The sequence below is a fragment of the Tachyglossus aculeatus genome, chromosome 13 (assembly GCF_015852505.1).
Source record: "Tachyglossus aculeatus isolate mTacAcu1 chromosome 13, mTacAcu1.pri, whole genome shotgun sequence".
Classification (NCBI taxonomy): domain Eukaryota; kingdom Metazoa; phylum Chordata; class Mammalia; order Monotremata; family Tachyglossidae; genus Tachyglossus; species Tachyglossus aculeatus.
In genome coordinates this window covers 10,153,366-10,175,345 of record NC_052078.1, presented here as the reverse complement: position 1 = coordinate 10,175,345, position 21,980 = coordinate 10,153,366, and the positions used below count along the sequence as shown (strand labels likewise).

The 21,980-nt window shown below is 42.3% G+C and overlaps 1 protein-coding gene across 4 annotated transcripts in view; it reads left to right on the top strand.

Annotated features, from left to right (window-relative positions):
* The window catches only part of DIP2C (disco interacting protein 2 homolog C), a 421,221-nt gene that overhangs the window by 356,132 nt on the left and 43,109 nt on the right, over positions 1-21,980 (top strand). For all 4 annotated transcript variants that reach the window (XM_038755482.1, XM_038755481.1, XM_038755480.1 and 1 more), the window contains 10 exons: positions 106-314; positions 1,207-1,321; positions 2,991-3,192; positions 7,058-7,167; positions 7,969-8,049; positions 13,001-13,124; positions 14,355-14,476; positions 15,640-15,751; positions 15,848-15,957; positions 17,238-17,368. In XM_038755482.1, coding sequence (XP_038611410.1) covers positions 106-314; positions 1,207-1,321; positions 2,991-3,192; positions 7,058-7,167; positions 7,969-8,049; positions 13,001-13,124; positions 14,355-14,476; positions 15,640-15,751; positions 15,848-15,957; positions 17,238-17,368 — 1,316 coding nt within the window. The remainder of the gene's footprint in view (positions 1-105; positions 315-1,206; positions 1,322-2,990; positions 3,193-7,057; positions 7,168-7,968; positions 8,050-13,000; positions 13,125-14,354; positions 14,477-15,639; positions 15,752-15,847; positions 15,958-17,237; positions 17,369-21,980) is intronic.

Sequence of the window (21,980 nt, the reverse complement as noted above, 5' to 3'; positions counted from 1 at the left end):
ATAGATAATGTCCACCATTTTATCTTGTTTTTGTGCTGAGCTAGCCTAGCAGCCCCAAATTATATTCCTTCAAGCTTAAAGATCTACTTTCTTCTTTTCCTCTAGGTTTTTCCTATGACAAGTTCAGGGGCTCCAATAAGCGAATACCCATTTATAAGGACTGGACTACTAGGCTTTATCGGACCAGGTGGACTTGTCTTTGTGGTGGGGAAAATGGATGGCCTGATGGTTGTGAGTGGGCGAAGACACAATGCTGATGACATTGTAGCCACAGCTTTGGCAGTGGAACCAATGAAATTTGTGTACAGGGGAAGGTTAGTTTCACTTCCTGATTGATTTCCGATGTAGTTCACAGACCTATAATCATTTGATGTGATCAAGGAGAATTTAAAGCTTCATGAACAATGTAGACACATTCAGTGTCAGAAAATAGTGTGAGAATTAGAAGAGAATTCAGGCCAAGCAATAGTGGGTGATAGCCCTGATACAATCCTTGATTCAATTCTCATAATCCTTTGTAAGCCTTTTCCTTTTGGGGAGATGTCCTGTGGTGTGGTGATTTGAGACCCTTTTTTTATTAGTAGTAGTATCATGGCATTGATACAATGGCCATCAATACTAAATGGTATTAATAAGATAGTAGCAATACTAAATGATCCTCTAAGACTGTAAGCTGATTGTGGGAAGGGAATGTGTCTAGCAACTCTGTTTTGTACTTTCCCAAGCATTTAGTACAGTGCTGTGCACACAGTAAGTGCTCAATAAATACCGTTGGTTGATTGCTATATATTGTAGCAGCAGCAAAGGGCAAGGGAATTCTAGAGAGCAAAACATGGTACCCAGACCTGCCCCTCGTAATTACCCACCTGCTGCTTTGGTCTAAATCAAAGGGACTAAAGCTTGCCATCCAGGTTTGGAATCCTTAGAAGGCAAATGCTAAAAGTAACACGTCTTAAAAACTAGTGGTGTTTTTTTTTTCCTCCTAATATCTTCGTCCTTAATTTTTCTTCCCTCAAAGCTATTCTTTTACTAATAAGTATGTGGAGGTTTTACTTTACAATTTGCCTTTTGAAGAAGTAGTAGTCAGAACTGTGATCCACTGAACTGTATAATTAATACCAGTTATTAAAAGTGCTCTTTGGAAGGAGGGAAATCTGCCTGGCCAATGTATTCTTACCTGCTGCCCTCCTTTTTGGCTTCATACAGAATAGCTGTGTTTTCAGTGACGGTCCTTCATGATGAAAGGATAGTTATTGTTGCAGAGCAGAGGCCTGATTCCACAGAGGAAGATAGCTTTCAGTGGATGAGCAGAGTGCTACAGGTAATTCTTTTGTTGTGGTTGGGAGCTCGCTTTCCTACTTCTTATTCTTCTATTCATCTTTCAGGTTCACCGCCTGACCCTTGTCAGCGGAAGTTCTGTCTTCACAGTGCTCCCATTTTCTCTGCTGCTTTTGATCGTAGTTGCATCGGGTGTTAAATTTATATCTGGTTTTCCCAACGTCTAGTTAAGCAGATAGAGGTTAGTGGATCAGGAGCTCACAGCTTGTCGACCAGAAACATCTGGGACGAAGATTGTAGTGTACAAAGGAAAACAGAGTATCTATCTCGGGTATATTCACTTCTGTTCTCAATCTACACTCACTCCCTTGGTGACCTCATTCGCTCCCACGGCTCCAACTATCACCTCTACGCTGATGACACCCAGATCTACATCTCTGCCCCTGCTCTCTCCCCCTCCCTCCAGGCTCGCATCTCCTCCTGCCTTCAGGACATCTCCATCTGGATGTCCGCCCGCCACCTAAAGCTCAACATGTCGAAGACTGAGCTCCTTGTCTTCCCTCCCAAACCTTGTCCTCTCCCTGACTTTCCCATCTCTGTTGACGGCACTACCATCCTTCCCGTCTCACAAGCCCGCAACCTTGGTGTCATCCTCGACTCCGCTCTCTCATTCACCCCTCACATCCAAGCCGTCACCAAAACCTGCCGGTCTCAGCTCCGCAACATTGCCAAGATCCGCCCTTTCCTCTCCATCCAAACCGCTACCCTGCTAATTCAAGCTCTCATCCTATCCCGTCTGGACTACTGCACTAGCCTTCTCTCTGATCTCCCATCCTCGTGTCTTTCTCCACTTCAATCCATACTTCATGCTGCTGCCCGGATTATCTTTGTCCAGAAACGCTCTGGACATATCACTCCCCTCCTCAAAAACCTCCAATGGCTACCGATCAATCTGCGCATCAGGCAGAAGCTCCTCACCCTGGGCTTCAAGGCTCTCCATCACCTCGCCCCCTCCTACCTCACCTCCCTTCTCTCCTTCTACTGCCCAGCCCGCACCCTCCGCTCCTCCACCACTAATCTCCTCACTGTACCTCGCTCTCGCCTGTCCCGCCATCGACCCCCGGCCCACGTCATCCCCCGGGCCTGGAATGCCCTCCCTCTGCCCATCCGCCAAGCTAGCTCTCTTCCTCCCTTCAAGGCCCTGCTGAGAGCTCACCTCCTCCAGGAGGCCTTCCCAGATTGAGCCCCTTCTTTCCTCTCCCCCTCGTCCCCCTCTCCATCCCCCCGCCTTACCGCCTTCCCCTCCCCACAGCACCTGTATATATGTATATATGGTTGTACATATTTATTACTCTGTTTATTTATTTATTTATTTATTTTACTTGTACATTTCTATCCTACTTATTTTATTTTGTTGGTATGTTTGGTTCTGTTCTCTGTCTCCCCCTTTTAGACTGTGAGCCCACTATCGGGTAGGGACTGTCTCTATGTGATGCCAATTTGTACTTCCCAAGCGCTTAGTACAGTGCTCTGCACATAGTAAGCGCTCAATAAATACGATTGATTGATTGATTGATTCTAGTCTTCTGTTTATTCCCTCTTGCATCATTTAGGTTGGTTCTGTGGGATTCCAAAAGCCTTGCCCCAAAATAAAATAAACCTTCCTGCTATTTAGAGCCCAAAATAACATGCTGTTTTTTGTCACTTTCTAGGCTATTGATAGTATACACCAAGTTGGGGTTTACTGCCTCGCACTGGTTCCGGCAAACACCCTCCCCAAAACTCCCCTGGGTGGAATTCACTTATCGGAAACAAAGCAGCTTTTCTTGGAAGGCTCACTCCATCCCTGTAATGTGTTGATGTGTCCACACACTTGTGTAACAAACCTGCCTAAACCTCGACAAAAGCAACCAGGTAAGTTGAGGAATCCAAGCACATTTATTTCAGCCTTCCTAGACTAATTGGACTGACGCTTACATTACCTCAATATTTTCCTTTGGAAGCATTGTAGTTTCTAAGAAAATCATCTGTCTGGTTCTAGAAACACTTGAGTTGAAATTGCAATGTGATATTCAAACACTCTCATATTGATTAGTGAGAATCATCCCTTTTATCCTCGCTCTCCCTCTTTAATTTTTCTTCCCTTCTTGTCTTAATTTTAATTGTTCATAGGATCTCGCTTGTTTATGCACTCTGATAAAAGATAGAGTTGCTGTTTACTAAAAGATCCATTTCTTTAAATTACATGATTATGATGAGTTCAGGCAGCGAAAAATGAGAAAATAGTGCCTAACTGTTCAGTGAGCATAATAAAGCAATGAAAAATAGTCCCCCTTTCTGGAATTATCTAAGAACATAAATAATGTTGGCAGAGAAAAAAACCCAATTTATCTATCCAGGCATATTTGTTTCTGTGTTATTAAAATTTATACATAGTGTCAGAACTCACCAGAGGGTTGTTAGTTTAAAGTATGACGTGATTGGATAGTGCAGTTCAATTCCCCTCTCTGCTACTGAAGAGACAATTCATCGCAGTGGAAGTATTTGAGTGAGTGGCCAGTGCATTTGATGGTATCATATGTTAAAAAATAGATGTGAACAGTAGCTATTTGATTGAGAGGGCAGGGAGGAGGGGAAGAAACTATCCACCAGGCCGGAATTGGGACTGAACAATTTATTCTGGAAATATATATTTGACTGAATCCTCCAGCTGCAGGAGTCAATAAAACCATCCAATGTCAATGGTCCAGCTGGGGAGCATAACCTAACTTGGGAGAAAAGCTGATGCCAAGTAATCTTCAAAGGTCACCACAGAAAGGCAGCAAATGTCAGTGGAGTCTGAAATGCAGTCTTGGGCCTGCTCGAATTGATGAAAGGATTGTCCAGTGGGTTTCATATTTTAGTAGTAATTTGCACTTCTGTTCCAAGTCCTCAACAAAACCCCAAAAGTTCAGATAACCTTGGCTATGTGGAGAAGAAAAATGAACATAAAGCCACCAGATTGGGCAGCAACAAATTCTTAGGACTAAAAAACAGCTGCCAGTTTAGGACTCTAGAGGAGGCATTATAGCAGAGAAGCTAAAATCAATCAATCAATGGCATTTAATGGTACAATGGTAATGTTGAAGAGCACTTTAGTAAGCTCTTGGGACAGTATGATACAATAGTTGGTAGTTGCTGCCCACAAAGAGCTTACAGTCTTCAGGGGGAGACAAATGAAAATAAATTACAGGTAGTGGAAATGGGAGAGTCTAGGATACGTGCATAAGTGCTGTGGGGCTGAGGTGAATATCAAATGCTTCAGGGAAACAGATCCAAACTGTAGGAGCAGTGCAGACAGGAGAGCAAATAGGGGAAATGAGAACTTAGTCAGGGAAGTCGCCTTAGAGGTGTGATTTGAAAAGGACTTTGAAGGCGGGAGAGTGGTAATTCTGTATAGGCAAGGGTTGGGAGTTCCAGGTCAGAGGGACGATGAGGGCAAGGGGTGGGACAATTGTTTTAGCATTAAGAATATGCAATTGATTGGCAAGGAGAAATGTGGGCTATAGTTCTGGATGCGCTATCTTGTAAATGCTAGCAATTGTTTCAGGTAATACTGCTGCCGTTGCCCTCTAAATTTCTAAGGTATTGCAATAAAAGGAATCAGTTCAAGCCCCCTTCCAGACTGTAAACTCACTGTGTGCAGGAAATGTGTCTGTTTATTGTTATATTGTACTCTCCCAAGCACTCAGTTCAGTGCTCTGCAAGCAGTAAGCCCGCAATAAATATGATTGAATGAATGATTGACTAGCTAGGGATTCAGATTCTGCTAGAGCTATATAAATTCAAGAACAGCTGAGAGTAAATGTGAAGTTCAAATAAATGTACCCCAGCATTTTCTATTTATAAAAGTGAAGTTCTTTGAGAAAATTTTCTACGCACCCATTTTTCTTCAAGGTAAAGGAGACACCATCAGTTCTCAGAAAGAACAGAATTTTATAAGTAAAGGGAAATAAGAACCCCTTTGGTTCCTAGCAACATTTGGGTAAGTAAGTTCTGTATGAGAGGAAAGAAGCAAAGGCCCCAAAGTTGAATTTTAATAAAAATAGGAAAAAGTTAATATCTAGGAAAGTATTCCCAGAAACTAGGAAATGAAAACTTCATGTCTATAATAAATGCTGCAGTTCACCCCAAAGTTTGACTTTCTAAAAATTTTGGAGAGACCCACAGGCTAGTGAAATTTAAAAAAGAGGAAAACACTTTGCTTACCTCTCAATCAAAAATTGGTAAGAACTAAAGGAGGGGAGCTAATAGCTAACAAGCAAGGATGCAGACTTCAGGGGTATTTAATTATCCATGCAAAAGCAATTAACTCAAATAGGCTCCAACCAGTAAAGCAAATCCATGTATTATTACAGTACTAAATTTCCTTTCTATTAAGTTGATTATAAAGTGAATATTCCTCTGTAGAACTGTTATTTGAACTCTTAAAGAATAAACTTATTCTCCACCAAAGATGGAAGGCAACAAAACCATCACTTAATGGGTTGGGCACAGTAGGGTGCTTGCAAATTCACAAGCGTCTTGGGAGAATAAGTACCTGCAACCTAAGAGAGACAGAATCTGAGTTTAGGAGTACCTCTCCGGTGGGCAGACTCATCTTTAATCCTGATAAAACAATTTTGCGGTGCTCCTCACCTTAACAGAAGTAGATGCCAAGGAAGGGGCTTGCTACAATATGTACACATGACATCTCCCAGGCCCGTTACTGAAATTCAATAGGAGTTGCCGTAGCTCCATAGAAAAGCAGGATTGACTGTAGCCCCGTGGAATGTTTTTGAAGTACAAACAAAATTTGCTGGAAAGGGTAAATACGCCAGGTCAACACCAGACCATTACGAAACGCTTCTCACCATTTAGGTAAAGTAAAAAATTATACTGGACCACTCAAATGGGGCCAAGACATGTGTTTTGTAATTTGTTTTGTAATTCCCAAGCAGCTCGTTCAGCTCACTGAAACTTGATGGCATTCAATAACCATAATGAAGAAGAGTTTCAGTTAAGTCAGTCAGTGAGTCCGTTAATCCTCTCCCCCTCATGTCACATACCTTATAGGGGCTTCCTGGCTGGGCCTGGCCTCAGATGTCTGGCTGCCCTGAGCCAGGAACAAAATGTGGTCATGCCACAGGTGCACGCGATGTTGAAAATGATGTTGTTATTTGACTGTGCATGCAGCATAATACAATGGTGTCATATGGAAGTCCATTCCAAACCCCAGAGCTAGAGGTTTCTCAGAGAAGGATACCTGATTCTCCCTCCTCTTTCCTCCAGAGCATTGCAGTTCCTCCCCTGTGCACCCAAAAGCCACTTCCAACTCCAGCAAGACACTTAACTGTGAGCTCTTTTTGGGCAGGGAATGTGTCTGCTAATTCTCTGATATTGTGCTCTCCCAAGCGCTTAGAACAGTGCTCTGCACATAGTAAGCTCTCTGTAAATACCATTGATTGATTAATCACTCCTCCTGTCACCCACACTGCTGTCCTCGCACCCAGAGGCTGTTGCTTCCTGGCTGTAGCCAACCCTTCTTCCCTAGAGACTTTAACCAGGTAAGGCCAGCTTGGCCCTTAGATTTCCTGTAAGCAGAATAATGCATCGTCAGGCCTGCAGGACAACAAGGTTTTTACTAAATAAATAAATTCAGTTCAGATAAAATTTTCTTATCTTTGCAAGAAGAAAGTGACCGTACAAAAAGTGTGGTATATTTCATTTTCCTGAGTACTTTTTTGTTGTGTTTCTGTAGAAATTGGACCTGCCTCTGTGATGGTGGGGAACCTTGTCTCTGGGAAAAGAATTGCTCAGGCTAGTGGCAGAGATCTCGGGCAAATAGAAGACAATGATCAGGCCAGAAAGGTAAGCTAATGGGTTTTCTGACTACTTTTGTTCCTTAGGCACAGCCTTAATTGGTTCCGGAAGAGCTGTTGGGGGATAAGAGTAGTCAGGTGCTGTGGGAGAAGCATTAAGTCCTTAGTGGTCTGAAGGTGTTGATTCTTCTTTGCAAAGATTTACTCCCCTTCAGGGGCAGAGGGATTGAAGGGAAACCCCAGCTCCAGTCCCTAATTCCACAAATAGCAGGCCTATTAATTCTTGATGTCCTGAGCTATAATCTTCTGGCCAGAATCCCACAGGAAGTCCAGCTCCAACTCCCTCATTTCCTGGCCCCTACAGGCTGCTACTCCTTTAATGGAAAGTTTGCCTCTGTCCCCAACCCTGCAGCAGAGGCAAAAGAGCCAAAAGTGGGAGAATTGGACCCCATGCTTTGTGTAAGAGATTTTTGGTCAGAAGCCTGGATCTGGTCAGTGCCAGAATGTTCTTTGTGGACATCAGGAAGTCAGCCTTAGATATATTTATTTCATATCACCTTATAAAGCTCAGGGACTTTTACTTATTTATTCTTATCAGTGTCTGTCTATCCCCCTTTTAGACCATAACCTTATATGGACAGGGAACATGTCTGCTAATTCTGTTGTATTGTACTCTCCCAAGTGCTTAGTAGAGTGCTCTGCACATAGTAAATAAATACGATTGATCGACCGAGTTGTGCTTTTTAAAGCAACTTCAGCTTCTTGCATTATTGGGAAACAAGAAGCCCAAGCTGCAAATGTGTTGTGTGGGTTATCTACGCTGAAGTCTCCTTGTCATGCTTTGTTTCAGTTCCTGTTCCTCTCAGAAGTTTTGCAGTGGAGAGCACAGACGACCCCTGACCATGTCCTTTACACGCTACTTAACTGTAGGGTAAGAAGTTCAGATCTGTATCTGAAGACCCCCCTCACCTTTAGAAAACTGTAACTGAATCCTCATATATTTGATTTCTCATTATATACCTTACCTTATTTCCCTTCTTCCCCTCTCACACTCTTCTTTTGGTATATTTGGTGTGCATGTAGAGAAGCAGCATGGCCTAGCAGAAAGAACACAGGGCCTGGGAGTTAGAGGACCTGGGTTCTAATCTCTACTGCGCCAGTTGCTTGCTTTGTGACCTTGGGCGAGACCTGTAACTTCTCTAGGCCTTAGTTTTTTCAACTGTAAAATGGGGATTAAATATGTCCTTCCTCCTGCTTAGACTGTGAGCCCCATGTGGGACAGGGACTGTGTCCAACCTGATTAATTTACATCTACCCCAGCGCTTAGAACAGTGCTCGGCAGATAGTAAGCCCATTAGAAATATAATAATAATGTTTGTATTAATTGGCAAATCATGTGCTTGGCTCTGGTGGCATTTTCCTCCAAATGAAAAGCATTTCATTGTATGTATACCCCAGGTGTATTTTTAAATGTGTTTTGTGCTCAGAAAGATATTCATAGTCTTCCAAAAGGAAAAGGCATGTCTGTGTATCTGTTTCCATGTGTGCACCTTCCATGATGATGGTTACTTCCAGAACACCTGGGAAGTACCATGGCCTCCCAGGAGATTATTTAAAATTTTTTAGCTCCAGAAAGTTCCTGGAAATATCGAGGTTAGGTAGCACAAGGTCTGATTGAAGGCATTATTTTGATATTATCTGAGTAGTTTCTCTCTTACCCCATTAAAGGCAGGTGTTCATATTGAGGCAAACGAAAGACTAATTTGCCTTCAGGAGTAGCTTGGGTTCCTCATTAAAGTTTTTTCATTTTTCTCCTCTTCTGCTAGGAATGCCATGTCAAATGAGTCAGATCTTTCAAAATAAAGAGAAAAAAGGCAATGTCTCCAAGTAATAATAATGGTAGTACTTGTTAAGCACTGGGGTAGATGCAACATAATCAGATTGGACAGTCTCTGTCCCACATGGGTTTCATAGTCTGAGGAGAACATATATTGAATCCCCATTTTATAGATGGGGAAACTGAGGCACAGATAAGTTAAGCAACTTGCCCAAGTTACACAGGAGACAAGTGGCAGAGCCAGGATTAGATCCCAGGTCTTCTGACTCCCAGGTTCCTGCTCTTTCCTGTAGGCCAAGCTGCTTCCTTCTAAGTATTAGGAGGGAAGATTTTGCTAATATTTAGAAATAGCTCTTTTCCAGTTGAGGAATCTCTCCATGTCCTCCCCACCCCTCTCATCTTTCCAGAAACTAAGCCTGGCCAGAGCCCATTTAAGTCAAGTTTTGGATCTCCTGTATTGTACTTCATCCTGTGCCCTGGAAGTAAAGTAATGGTTTTTACTGAGCACTTGTTCTAAGCTGAATGTCCTGCCAATCTTCTTGGAAATGGCAAGCCATTAGCAACCACTGGTTTCTTTCTGCTAAAGATGACTTAAAGCAGAAACGATGGAGTGCAGGAGATGAATGGGAGTAAAACGGTAAATGGACCAGTTCTAGGGTTATTTGAGAAAGGAAAGGGATGTTGATAGAAATGTAGCCAGATAAGTTCTTCATTCATATTTATCGAGCGCTTACTGTACTAAGCGCGTAGAAAGTACAATTCGGCAACAGATAAGGGAGCGCACCTGAACTCTTCCAAAAGGGGCCCAGATATTAGAAAACTCATCTCTTTTCCTCCCCCCCAGCCTGGGTGAAAAGTGCCTTAAAGCAAACAAGTTTGGAAATTTGATTTTTCCCCACAGTATTGTGCTTCCTGTGGTCTTCAGGGATCAGAGCTTGGAGTGCGTGTTTGTTTTCTCTCCCCTCCCACTCTCCCTCTCATTCAAAGTGCTGTCCTCCTGATGAAGGCACGAGGCACAGTTTTTATGGTTGTTATAATGTAATTCCGACTGAAACCATCTTAAACTTGGTAAAGAATCCTGCCACTCTTCACTCGCTCATTTTCAGGGAAATTACTCACTTGATTTAGAATGATTGAGCCATTTGATAGAGAAATGTAATGTGCCTCAGCCCTGCTCTGCTCAAAGGCCTCTTTAGCCAAATCTCCCTCCTCTCTGTTGCCGTGTGGGGTTTATAGAGACTGCATGCTGGAAGAGGACTTTGGCCACGTGGAGGAGAAGCTGCAGATTTTTGTCCTTCCCTGGTTTGGCAGAGAGAAGTTAACTGTTGACCTAGTGCTCTGTTTTATGCAACCAGCCTATTTTCTGTCCACTTTTTGGCTTCGAGATGTTTTTCTCTTTCATGCTGGAAGTAATGTTTTAAATACTGAATGAAACAGGAGTTTCATTCATTCATTCATATCCGTACTTTATTGATTTATGTATATCCGTCTCCCCCTCTAGACTTTAAACTCGTTGTGGGCAGGGAACGTGTCTACCAACTCTACTGTATTGTACTCTCCCAAGCACTTAGTACAGTGCTTAGGAGAAGCAGCGTGGCGTAGGTGGATAGAGCATAGGCCTGGGAATCAGAAGGTCCTGGGTTCTAATCCTGGCTCTGCCGCGTGTCTGCTGTGTGACTTTGGCCTAGTCACTTCGCGTCTCTGTGCCTCAATTACCTCATCTGTAAAATGGAGATTGAGACTGTAAGCCCCAAATGGGACAGGGACTGCACCCAACCCGATTAATTTGTATCCACCCAAGCGCTTAGTACAGTGCCTGGCACATAGTAAGAGCTTAACAAATAACACAGTTATCCTCTAGACTGTGAGCTCGTTATGGGCAAGGAATGTGTCTGTAAGTGCTCTGTAAATGCCAGTGACTGATTGATTGAGTTTTCCACAGTATAGATAGTACTGTTCAGGCTTTCAAAGATGCAGGGATTAGAAACAAATCGGAGAAACTTTTCACACCTTCCTCTGACAAATATTACCTCTGTGGAATTATCATGGTGTCCCTGCAACACTCAGCCAGACTCTACTGTGCTTTCAAACTCAAAAGCCCCAGAAAACGTGGTGAAAATAGCGTTTCACTGGTTTGTCCCAGAAGATTTCTTAGAAAAGTAAATCTCAATTTAATCAAATAACAGCCAAAGCAAATACTACAGAACTCCAACTATAAAATGACTTTGAATATTCCATAGTCCTTAGCCTAAAGTGCAGTACAGAGCAGTAGTGATCTAATATCATTGGAGAGGCACAGCAGAATTATCAATCAATGCTATTTATTAAGTTCTTACTGTGCACAGTGCACAATAATAAGCACTTGCGAGAATACAATAAAACAGAACATATAGACACTATCCCTGCCCACAAGGAGCTTATAGCATCCTACTTTTAGAAGCTATTAGCTGTAAATCCCCATATATTGTCTTGTTTTATTTGGTTAGCCGGATACAAATGGAGATTTCACTAAATCTTTGGTCATGGAAGTTTCTGTTTTGAAAGATTTCCTCCTCGTCTTTGTGGCTGGATCTAACATCAGTTGAATGGCTTTTTCATGCCTTCTGCTTCCCCTTTATAATCTTTTTTTCCCCCCCTGTTGCTCCATCCAGGTATCATTGTCCATTTTCAATTTCCAAAACGTCATTCCTGAAAGAAAGATAGATAAGCAAAACGTATAGTGTCTGCTTCAGAAGTACAGGCAGTGTGTATTTTTTCAGTGTAAGGTTCTAGTAAGTGTAGTGTATAAGCCTTCCTTTAGAAATAAGGCTGACTATTAAGGCTGACTATTACAATAAGGGAGGCAACTTAAGGAACTGGAGAAAAAATTTTGATATTAGAATTCTGGCCTCATTCATTCTCTTAGGAACACCCAGTTTTCCTATAACATGGAGGCTGCATTCTTGAGAACTCCTTGTTAAGAAAAACTGGTGTTGCAGTACTCACACTGTGTGACCCAACCCCAACAAATCCACACCCTTATTTATTCCACTGAGCACACAACAGGCTGGTATTTTCAGGAAAACATTTTCTAACTCCATCACATTGTTCTAGCCATCGTCATCATCAATGGTATATGTTGAACGCTTACTGCAGGCACTGTATTAGCCAAAAAGCATTAGCCAAAAAGCGCAGTGAAAACTCACATTATGGCAGAATTGAATGTATTATTATTATTCATTCTTCCGGACTTTTAGAAAAATAGTAGTAAATTCCTAACGTAGAACACCACCACTAACCTTTTCCTTTCTCATCTCTATATAAGTTTCAGGAAGTGTAATCTTGCTATTAGATCTGTGCAGAAAGCCTAGTTGTAATACATGCAATTGGTGTTGGTCTCTGGATTGATATGACGTGCATGTTGGGGAAGAACAAATGCAAAATTTTACTTTCGTTTCTTATGTGCTTACTCACGTATTTTTGGTATCTTCCTGTTTTTACCTCCTGCCCCATCTTTATCCCTTGACAAGTTAACCTTGCTATGGCATTTTTTTCCCGTCATCTGACGGTTCTTTCACTTCTGCCTTTCATTACACCACGCTTTATTCCACTATGCCATTATCTTGGCTAACTCTGTTTCTCAATAGCCAATCTCTGTCACTTGCTCACAGTAACTATGGACTGCTCTTGCCAGACACCAATTACTGCAACCCACAGCAGCCAGAAGATAACTATCAAAATGATTAGATTGGGATACGTAAACCAAATTTCCCCCCTCACATGTAGCCCTCCGTGGGACAACCTAATCACCTTGTAACTTCCCCAGCACTTAGAACAGTGCTTTGCATATAATAAGCGCTTAATAAATGCCATCACTATTATTATGTAGCTGAGCATTTGAAAAACGATTTGAGCAAATTCTAAAAAAATTTCTGCCAGCTCTAGAACTGCATCCAAAACATTTCTAGACTATAAAAGTGCCCTTGTAGTTTTGATGTGAGGAGGCATTTTGCAGATTATTTGAAGAGACCACACATTTCTACATATCTGGGCTTTGGCTTTTCAGGGAACCATCGCCAACTCACTGACGTGTGTCCAGCTACATAAACGAGCCGAGAAGATAGCTGTTATGTTGATGGAAAGAGGACACTTGCAAGATGGAGATCATGTTGCCCTAGTCTACCCGCCAGGTAAGAAACTTGCATTTGTTGGTTGATTCCAGTGGGTGGAGATCTGAAAAATGCTTTATTAATCAATGGCATTTATTGAGGGCTTGTTGTGTGCAGAGCACTGTACTAAGCTCTTGGGAGAGGAAAAAACGGTAGACTTGGGAAACACAATCCCTGACCTCCAGGATCTCACTTTTATGAAGAGTTTTAGTGTCTGGAAAACAGCATAACTAGCTGATTATAAAACCACCTTCGCTGGATTCAATTCTATTTTCTAGTCAAGTGAATATCTCTAGACAGTAAACTAATTATGAGCAGGGAACGCTTCTCCCAATTCTGTTTTATTGTACTCTCCCAAATGCTTAGTACAGTGCTTTGTAACTAGTAAGCACTCAATAAATATCATTGATGATTAATTGAAATTCCCACTGATTTTTCCATGTCAGAAATGGAACCAGACTAATCGGGTTGTACAAGGGACCACATATACAGGTGTCACATGAGTTGATGAATGTATCTAGAATGGGGAGACAGGGGGCTGATTTTCCCAAAGATAATAATAATAATAATGTTGATATTTGATAAGGGCTTATTATGTGCCAAGCACTGTTCTAAGCACTGGGGTAGATACAAGGTAATCAGGTAATGAAGCTCACAGTCTTCATCCCCATTTTACAGATGAGGTAACTGAGGCCCAAAGAATTTAAGTGACTTGCCCAAGGTCACACAGCTAAGTGGCAGAGGTGGGCTTCGAACCCACGACCTCTGACTCCCAAGCCCATGCTCTTTCCACTAAGCCACACTGCTTCTTAAAAGATACAACTCAGACCTGTCTCATTGGAAAAAGTAAAAGAAATAAGCCCGCATTAGGTTTCTCAGGTGCATTGTTTTATAATGGATTTTGTTGGTTGACTTTGTTTAATAGATACTATTTAATCAGTAGGAATTAAGCCTTTCCCAGCTAAATTGGTCATCGTAAAAGTGATCAATTCATGAGAGAGATGATATGCAGATAAAGCTTTGGGGATCTTCCCAGGGGATGTCATGACTCAAAGAACAGTCCAGATGGAAGTGGCCAGTGAAACCTACCAAGTTGTGACATGAGACTGAACAAGGAGATATAGTAGAGCTGGGTGGTTGGTTATTAACCTTCTCCCGGGTAACCTCAGAGTGGGATTTACCCTGACAGGGGTCTCTGGGATTAAACAGTTAGTTTTTTTGAGTGAGACTTTCTGTTTGTTCTTCCTGCAGGAATAGATTTGATTGCAGCATTTTACGGCTGCCTGTATGCAGGCTGTGTGCCAATAACAGTCCGGCCTCCACACCCGCAGAACATCGCAACAACCTTACCCACAGTAAAGATGATTGTTGAGGTGAGAAGACACCCGGTTCTCCACGAGCAGTGTAGTCCGGAGGCAGATTGCCCTGAGAAGAGAGAAAACGTTTTCTAGAAAGTGTTCTCAATGACTTTGAGCTATCCAGTAGCTTGATAAGCCAAGGCTCAGTAGTTCTGCTATTTTATTTGGAGTAAAATTAGAAGGGAATGAGATCTTATTTAGGGTTATTTTCTTGGAGAGCTGAAGGGGGGCAAAGACCACTTTGTCAAACTGATCTAACCTCACTTTTCTCAACAAGTTCCTATGTACTGCCTTCTTGGGTGTGCATGACATTGCACCAGTTGCCCTAGAGGGATCATCCAAAAAGACCAAATAATAGCAGTTGTGTTATTTGTTAAGCCCTTAACTTCTGCCAAGCACTGTGCTAAACCCTGGGGTAGATGTAAAATAATCAGATCAGACGCAGTCCCCGTCCCACATGGGACTCACCCTCTGAGAAGGAGGGAGAACAGGTATTTCATCCCCATTTTACAGATGAGGAAACTGAGACACAGAGGAGTAAAGTGACTTGCCCAAGGCCACCCAACAGGTGAGTGGCAGAGCCGGGATTAGAATCCAAGTCTTCTGACTCCCAGTCCTGGGCCCTTTCCACTAGATCACGCTGCTTCTGCTCCTTTCCTCAACCAGTAATAGTAGCAGTAATTGCATTTTTGAGCACCTACTGAATGCAGTGCAGTGTATACATCTGGGAAGGTACAATAGAGGCAGAACACCTGATCCCTGATCACAAGGAATTTATGCTCTGATTTAGCAGTTCATTTGAATGGTTGCAAAAGTTAGTGCTCCAGAAATAATGACTGTTTGGTGGTTTGGAAGTCACCCCGGTTGGGCCTGTGAGTCTTGCTGGACATGAGAATATCATTGGCTCCAGAGGTTCCAATCCATCCCATGTAGTGGTAGGGAATTGTGCTGTATTCCTTCAGGAGAAGCCAGATCAGGGCCTACATTAATCCATGTCTCTTGGCCAGATCTACACAAGGAAAATGGGTGCAATCCTCTGACTCTGTGGCCACCTAGATATAATAGTCTTTTGGGGGCATCATTCACAGCCTCGTTCAAATCCGGGTCTGTTTTTACCTGCTTTGGTATTCTCGTTACTCATCATCTCCTCATTTCTTCTTATCTCTCGAAATGTTTAGGTGAGTCGCTCTGCCTGCTTAATGACTACGCAGCTGATATGTAAACTGTTACGGTCCCGAGAGGCAGCAGCAGCAGTGGATGTCAGAACATGGCCCCCTATCCTAGACACAGGTAAAACCTCCTTCCTGGCAACTGAGTCACTGAATCATTAGACTTAACAAGGCTCACAGTTCTTTTTAAGATAAGACTCTTGTTTCTTGTTACTAGATGATTTGCCAAAGAAGCGGCCTGCCCAAATCTACAAACCTTCTAATCCAGAAACCCTAGCCTATCTTGATTTTAGTGTATCCACAACTGGAATGCTAGCGGGCGTAAAGGTAAGAACTTTACAAGTGGCACAGTTAATATCCTTTTTTTATGGTTGTGAAGCGCTTACTGTGTGTCTGGCACTGTACTAGGTGTGGGGTGTAAATACCAGCTAATCAGGTTGGACACAATCCATGTCCCCACACGGGGCTCACAGTCTCAATCACCCTTTTACGGATGAGGTAACCGAGGCACAGAGAAGTTATGTGACTTGCCTAGGGTCACACAGCAGAGAAGTGGCAGTGCTTGAATTAGAACCCAGGTCCTTCTGACTGCCAGGCCTGTGCTCTTTCTACTAGGGACCACTGCTTCACATAAGCATCATAACCATAAGATTGCATAAAATCTAATAAGCATTTTATAAGCCTTGGTGTATCTACCTGTCACCCTAGGTTTTGTTGACTAACAAGACCACAGAGAACGATAGTGGTTTTTGAAGGAAGCCATTAGGGAAAGAAATAGTTTATTATTTATAGTTCATGAAGTTCCCCCTTGGTTGATTTGCCTTTATGAATCAACTTTTCAGTGTCCAAAGCCCCATCTCCTTTTAACTTGCTGTTGCACAGAGGCTACTCTCTTTTCATTTGAATGTCCTTTGTAGTGTCCCTGAATCTTGTCCTCTGCTGGGAAATTAAGTTGGTTGCTGCAATGTATTTACAATCTCTGGCAGAAAAGGAGTTACCTAGATCAAAACTCCCATCTACTTTAGTGTCTTCCTTACCAAGAACATTCATTCTTATTTTGATGGTATTAGTTAAATTAGCTTACTGTGTACCAAGAACTGTACTAAGTGCTGGGGTAAATACAAGACTGTCAGATTGGATAGGAGCCCAGTTCCACATAGAGCTCACAGTCTAAATCAGAGGGAGTAGGATTTAATCCCGATTTCACATTTGAGGTAACGGAAAAACAGAGACGGTAAATTACCTGCCTAAGGTCCCGCAGCAGATAAGTAGTGGTGGAGCCAGGATTAGAATCCAGGTCATTTGCTCTTTCCACTAGGCCATGCTGCTTCTAACGCTTTCATTTATCCTGAGCTTGTGTGACTTGTTCAGCCTTCATGATTCTCCCTTCCATTTTCTTTCTCACTCGGTGTGACTGGATGGATATGGTCTCTTGGAGAAAAATTAAGTTTCATTAGGTGTCCGTCACACTGTTTATATTGAACATAATGTTCATACTAATTTGTTTTCCTTTACTCCGATAAAACTGGAAATCTAGGGGTGGCTGGGGAAGGAACTGAGGAAATGGTGTGCTTTGTCATTTTAATAACTTCCCTGTTGTCGTCTAGATGTCTCACGCTGCCACCAGTGCCTTCTGTCGTTCTATTAAGCTGCAGTGTGAGCTTTATCCCTCAAGGGAAGTGGCGATCTGTTTGGACCCTTACTGTGGACTTGGGTTTGTCCTCTGGTGCCTCTGCAGGTGAGCTTTCTCTTTGAATTGAAAAAAACAATTAAAGAAACCTAAACGTCCAATTCATTCTAAATCTCAGTGAATTCTGCAGCCTGAAAAATGCCATCTGAGTGGAGTAATTGCAAGGTTTTGATGATTTTGCTACCACCCACTGTGGGGTTTTCAGAGTAATAGAGTTTCTTTCCGGGAAGCTGCTCCGGACGTTCTGTTCTTGATACTAGCCAGAAGTGACCCTAGATTTATGCAGGTCTTCCTGCTAAGAGAGTCAGAAGGCGGTTCTGAGTCACTGAATTTACAAGGTTTTTATATCTTTCTTTCCTGAAATTCTCTTTACGAGCAGAACTTAAATGAAGTGGCATTGAAGGGCTGGCAGATGCCTAGAATATACAAAGATCCATTTTGTTCCTAATTATCAGCAAAATGCCACTGTCAAGAACGTAGGCCTCACAATCTGTCAATCAACCAGTGGTATTTATTGAGCACTTACTATGTGCAGAGCACTATACTAAGCACTCTGGAGAGTACAATACAGCAGAGTCAGTAGATGCTTTCCCTGTCCGTAAGAAGCTTACGGTCTAGAGGTGAGGACAGACATTAAAATAAATTGAGAGTCTTTAAGTGCTGTGGGGCTGAACGGGAGGTGACTATCAAGTACTTAGAGGGGATAGATCCAAATTGCATGGAAACCTATCTCATTGTGGTGTTCAAGAAGGTGGGTGAAAGGGGCTCCCGCTTGATGAACTCCACTGAAGATTTTCTTTCATTAGCAACTCCTCTGTTAACAACAGGAGGGTTCTGTGAAAATGAGAACTGTGGAGACTTGTGTGGAAAGAATATGGAAAGGACAGTACGGATGGAGATCCATCACAAAGTTTTAAATTAGATTTTCCAAAAGAAGCATATTCCTCTCAAGTTCATTTTCAGGTGCTGACCTGAAAATATAAAAGGAAGAGAGGATTGCTTGTTAAAATAAAACCGCAATAAAGATCATGAGAAGCAATCCAAGCAAGTCCCAAGTTAAGCCCTTTGCATAAATGGCTTTTGAATAAAATACCGTTACTGAAAATATTTTGTTCCATTTCCGTAAGTAGCTCAGAAATTATGCGAGGTAGCACGTCTCCCACTGGATAATTATGATTTGTGGAATGTATAAAGTGTGTGCTTGTTAGACTTCGTGCCTGTTATTTTGGTATATGATCCCATATTCAGCCTGGAGATTGCTCTCTTATTATCCCTTCTGTAGAGGTAAATTTTCTATTATTTCAATTTGTTCCTGTTAATGGTTTTTCCTCGAGGCTTTCATTTGAAGTTACATGGTAGTGTACTGATATGGGAAGGGGCTTAGCTTAAAGTCACAGTGAAATTTGGTTTGTGTGTTGCCTGAATGATTAGCTGTAACTGACCCCTTTTGGCCTGAGACATGAGTAGCCATGCTGGGACATACCCCCAGTGAGAGATGGAGATGAGCAGCCCGTGGTGCACAAACTTAAGAAAATCAAGTCTCGGGGATATTAATGGCAGGGACAGTGGTATTCCAGTTCACCTTCACCAGCTTCTAAGAGGCCATATTCCCCGGTTGTGTATGCGTGTGTTTTTGAAGGTCTTTTTGATTAATTAATGATGGCATTTGTTAAGCGCTTACTATGTGCAAAGCACTGTTCTAAGCGCTGGGGGGATACAAGGTGATCAGGTTGTCCCACATGGGGCTCACAGTCTTAATCCCCATTTTACAGATGAGGTAACTGAGGCTCAGAGAAGTGACTTGCCCAAGGTCACACAGCAGACATGTGATGGAACTGGGATTAGAACCCAGGACCTCTGGCTCCCAAGCCCGTGCTCTTTCCACTGAGCCACGCTGCTTCTTTGATGGCAGTACAGTATAAGCTCATTTTAGTGCTCTGCACCATGGCATTTTTTTTAAAAATTTGCAAAAAAAAAATGTTTGCAACCAGATGTACCCCAATTTTCAGGTCTTTTAGAGCATTCCGTTGCCTGTGGAAAATGGATACAGAAGACTATAAAAAAAAAAAATTTTCGTCTCTGACATGACATTCTGGGCTAGTTGCAGGCCTGCCTCATGCTGGTTGTCTAAGCTCAATTCAGGTGCTGCTTCTAAAGAAGGAAATAAAGCTTCGGTTAGCCCCTTTTCTAAGCCCACTCTGGAATGATGCCCAAGAGAAGTGGCCTCTAATAGGAGGCAGTCATAGATTCTCAGAGAACCCAGTCGAAGTAGTATTTATTGTTGTTTAAGGCATCCTTTTGGATACTATTCCTGGGGACATTATCATTGTTTGTTGAAGAAAGGGAGGTAATATAATCGGTCGGTGGAATCTGAATGCTAATTACTGTGGGCTAAGTAATAATAATAATGTTGGTATTAAGTGCTTACTACATGCCAAGCACTGTTCTAAGCGCTGGGGGATACAAGGTAATCAAGGTTGTCCCACGTGGGGCTCACAGTCTTAATTCCCATTTTACAAACGAGGGAACTGAGGCACAGAGAAGTTAAGTGACTTGCCCAAAGTCACACAGCTGACAAGTGGCAGAGCTAGGATTAGAACCCATGACCTCTGACTCTCAAGCCCGTGCTCTTTCCACTGAGCCACGCTGGTCCAGCCCTTAGGTGAATACAACAGTTATATGATACACACATTGCCTGCCCCTGAGGAGCTTACAGTTTGAAGGGAGAGACAGACAAGAATCACATAAAGATAGCAAAAGTTGGAGGAAGAACAAAGACAAAGCTGAAAGCACTACTTTTCAATCATATTTATTCCATTCAGTCATATTCATTCATTCAATCGCATCTATTGAGCGCTTACTGTGTGCAGAGCCCTGTAGTAAGCGCTTGATTTGAACTCTTACTGGATGCACCACTTACACATCAGGACAAAAGAATTGAACCAATCAGTGCTGCATGGAGAAATATAAAAGTAACTATTACAAATGTTGAAATGTACATATTTATATAATTAGTACAGTGCCGGGTGCACCTTCAGGAAATGACGAAAAACACATTTACAGGCAGTAAACCTTAAAATCGTGCGTGTCAGTTCTCAACGTTGGTCATTTGCTGTACTCTGTCCCCTTGCACAAACTATAGCTGCCTCCTGGCCTTGGGATATCCTTTTTGATCCTCTAATAATCCTGAACAAGTGTCAAAGGTGAGTGTGTAAAGCGAAGTGGGGATTTGAAAATCCCACCCAGAACTTTAAAGGTCTCTTTCTCCAGGGTCATGTGCAGTGAGGTTTGATGCCAGCTTCTCCACCTGCTGACTTTGATGGCAGAGTGAGACCTAACGAAGGATTAATGTCAGCAGGATCTGAAAAGGGTCTTGCAGTTTAAAAGCTTCGGACTCCATGACTGTCTTCAGCATACATGGGTGAATTCAGCCTATTTTGTAGGCCTTGATGCAATGCCCATCTGTTTGCCATTCATCGGTATAAACTGCAAATGGCCTGACAGTGAACCACTCTGGTCTTTCAATTCCCTAGAATTTGACTTTCAATATGATCTGAATATTACATGTTAACTGTAGGACTTTTGAAAGGTCAAAAACTCATTTAAAAGCTAATGAGTTTTCTCAGATTTCTAAAATCAAGGTAAGGGGATATTTTTTTCTTTTCTGATCCCAAAGCGAAAACAGGTCCTGGGTTTGACATCACAGACTGTTACCCCTGAAATTAACTATGATCCAGGAAATTATTCACTGTAACGTCACCTGTTTCAAGTGGCAGGTGGAAGCAGTCTGTAAGGAAAAGAAAATGTTTCCAAACATGTACCCTTGCCAATTAGCAATAGTGACAAAAAAGGTACTTTACAAAAGCACATGCAAGGTTAATGACAGATGCACACTTAATTGAAAGGCAATTAATGACACTTAGCACTTTTTCTTTTCCATGTGTTTTATAAACATTGACTAATCCTTTTAGCACCCTATGTGGAAGCAAAATATACAGGTCAAGACATGAATGTATTCTTCATCAGAGCTGAATCTAAGTCTCAAGTGTCCCTGGATCTTTTCATTTGCTCAAATCATATCTTTCTCTGATGCAGTCCATTTAATTCTTGACTAAGGGAGGAGGTCTGTAATTTGTAATCCCATTTAAGCTGCCAGTATGAGCCACTTCTTTTGGGTTGAAAGATGTCCTTTTCCAACTAGACCAACTCAGAGTTACAAGCCTTTGATGAGGGAAGGGGGCTCCCAGGCAAGGGTTTTAGGTGCCTCAAAATGCAAATTCACATCTAAGCAAGAAGACTACTTGCTAGTTCAGTCAACATTCTTATCTATTACTCTGAAAAGCAGCAAGACAGCTATCGGAGTAATCTGTCTCTTGCAGTCCTTTCCCCTTAGTTTCTTGTCCTGCCTCCCATATCCCTCTAAAGAAAGCTAAGATGTGATAAATGTGTCAAGGGACTGTGCCAAAGAACATTGTCTCAACCAGTTTAGGGTGATGTTTTAAATAGAATGGAGGGTTGTTTTGTTTTTAGGTTCCTTTTCTAGAAAGGAAAGCAATTCTGAAAGAACTGAGATAAGTTTGCCATTCTGGATATTTTGGATGCGAGCTCCTTCATGGATTGTGAGCCACTTAAGGGATGTAGTTTGTGTCTTACTCTCACT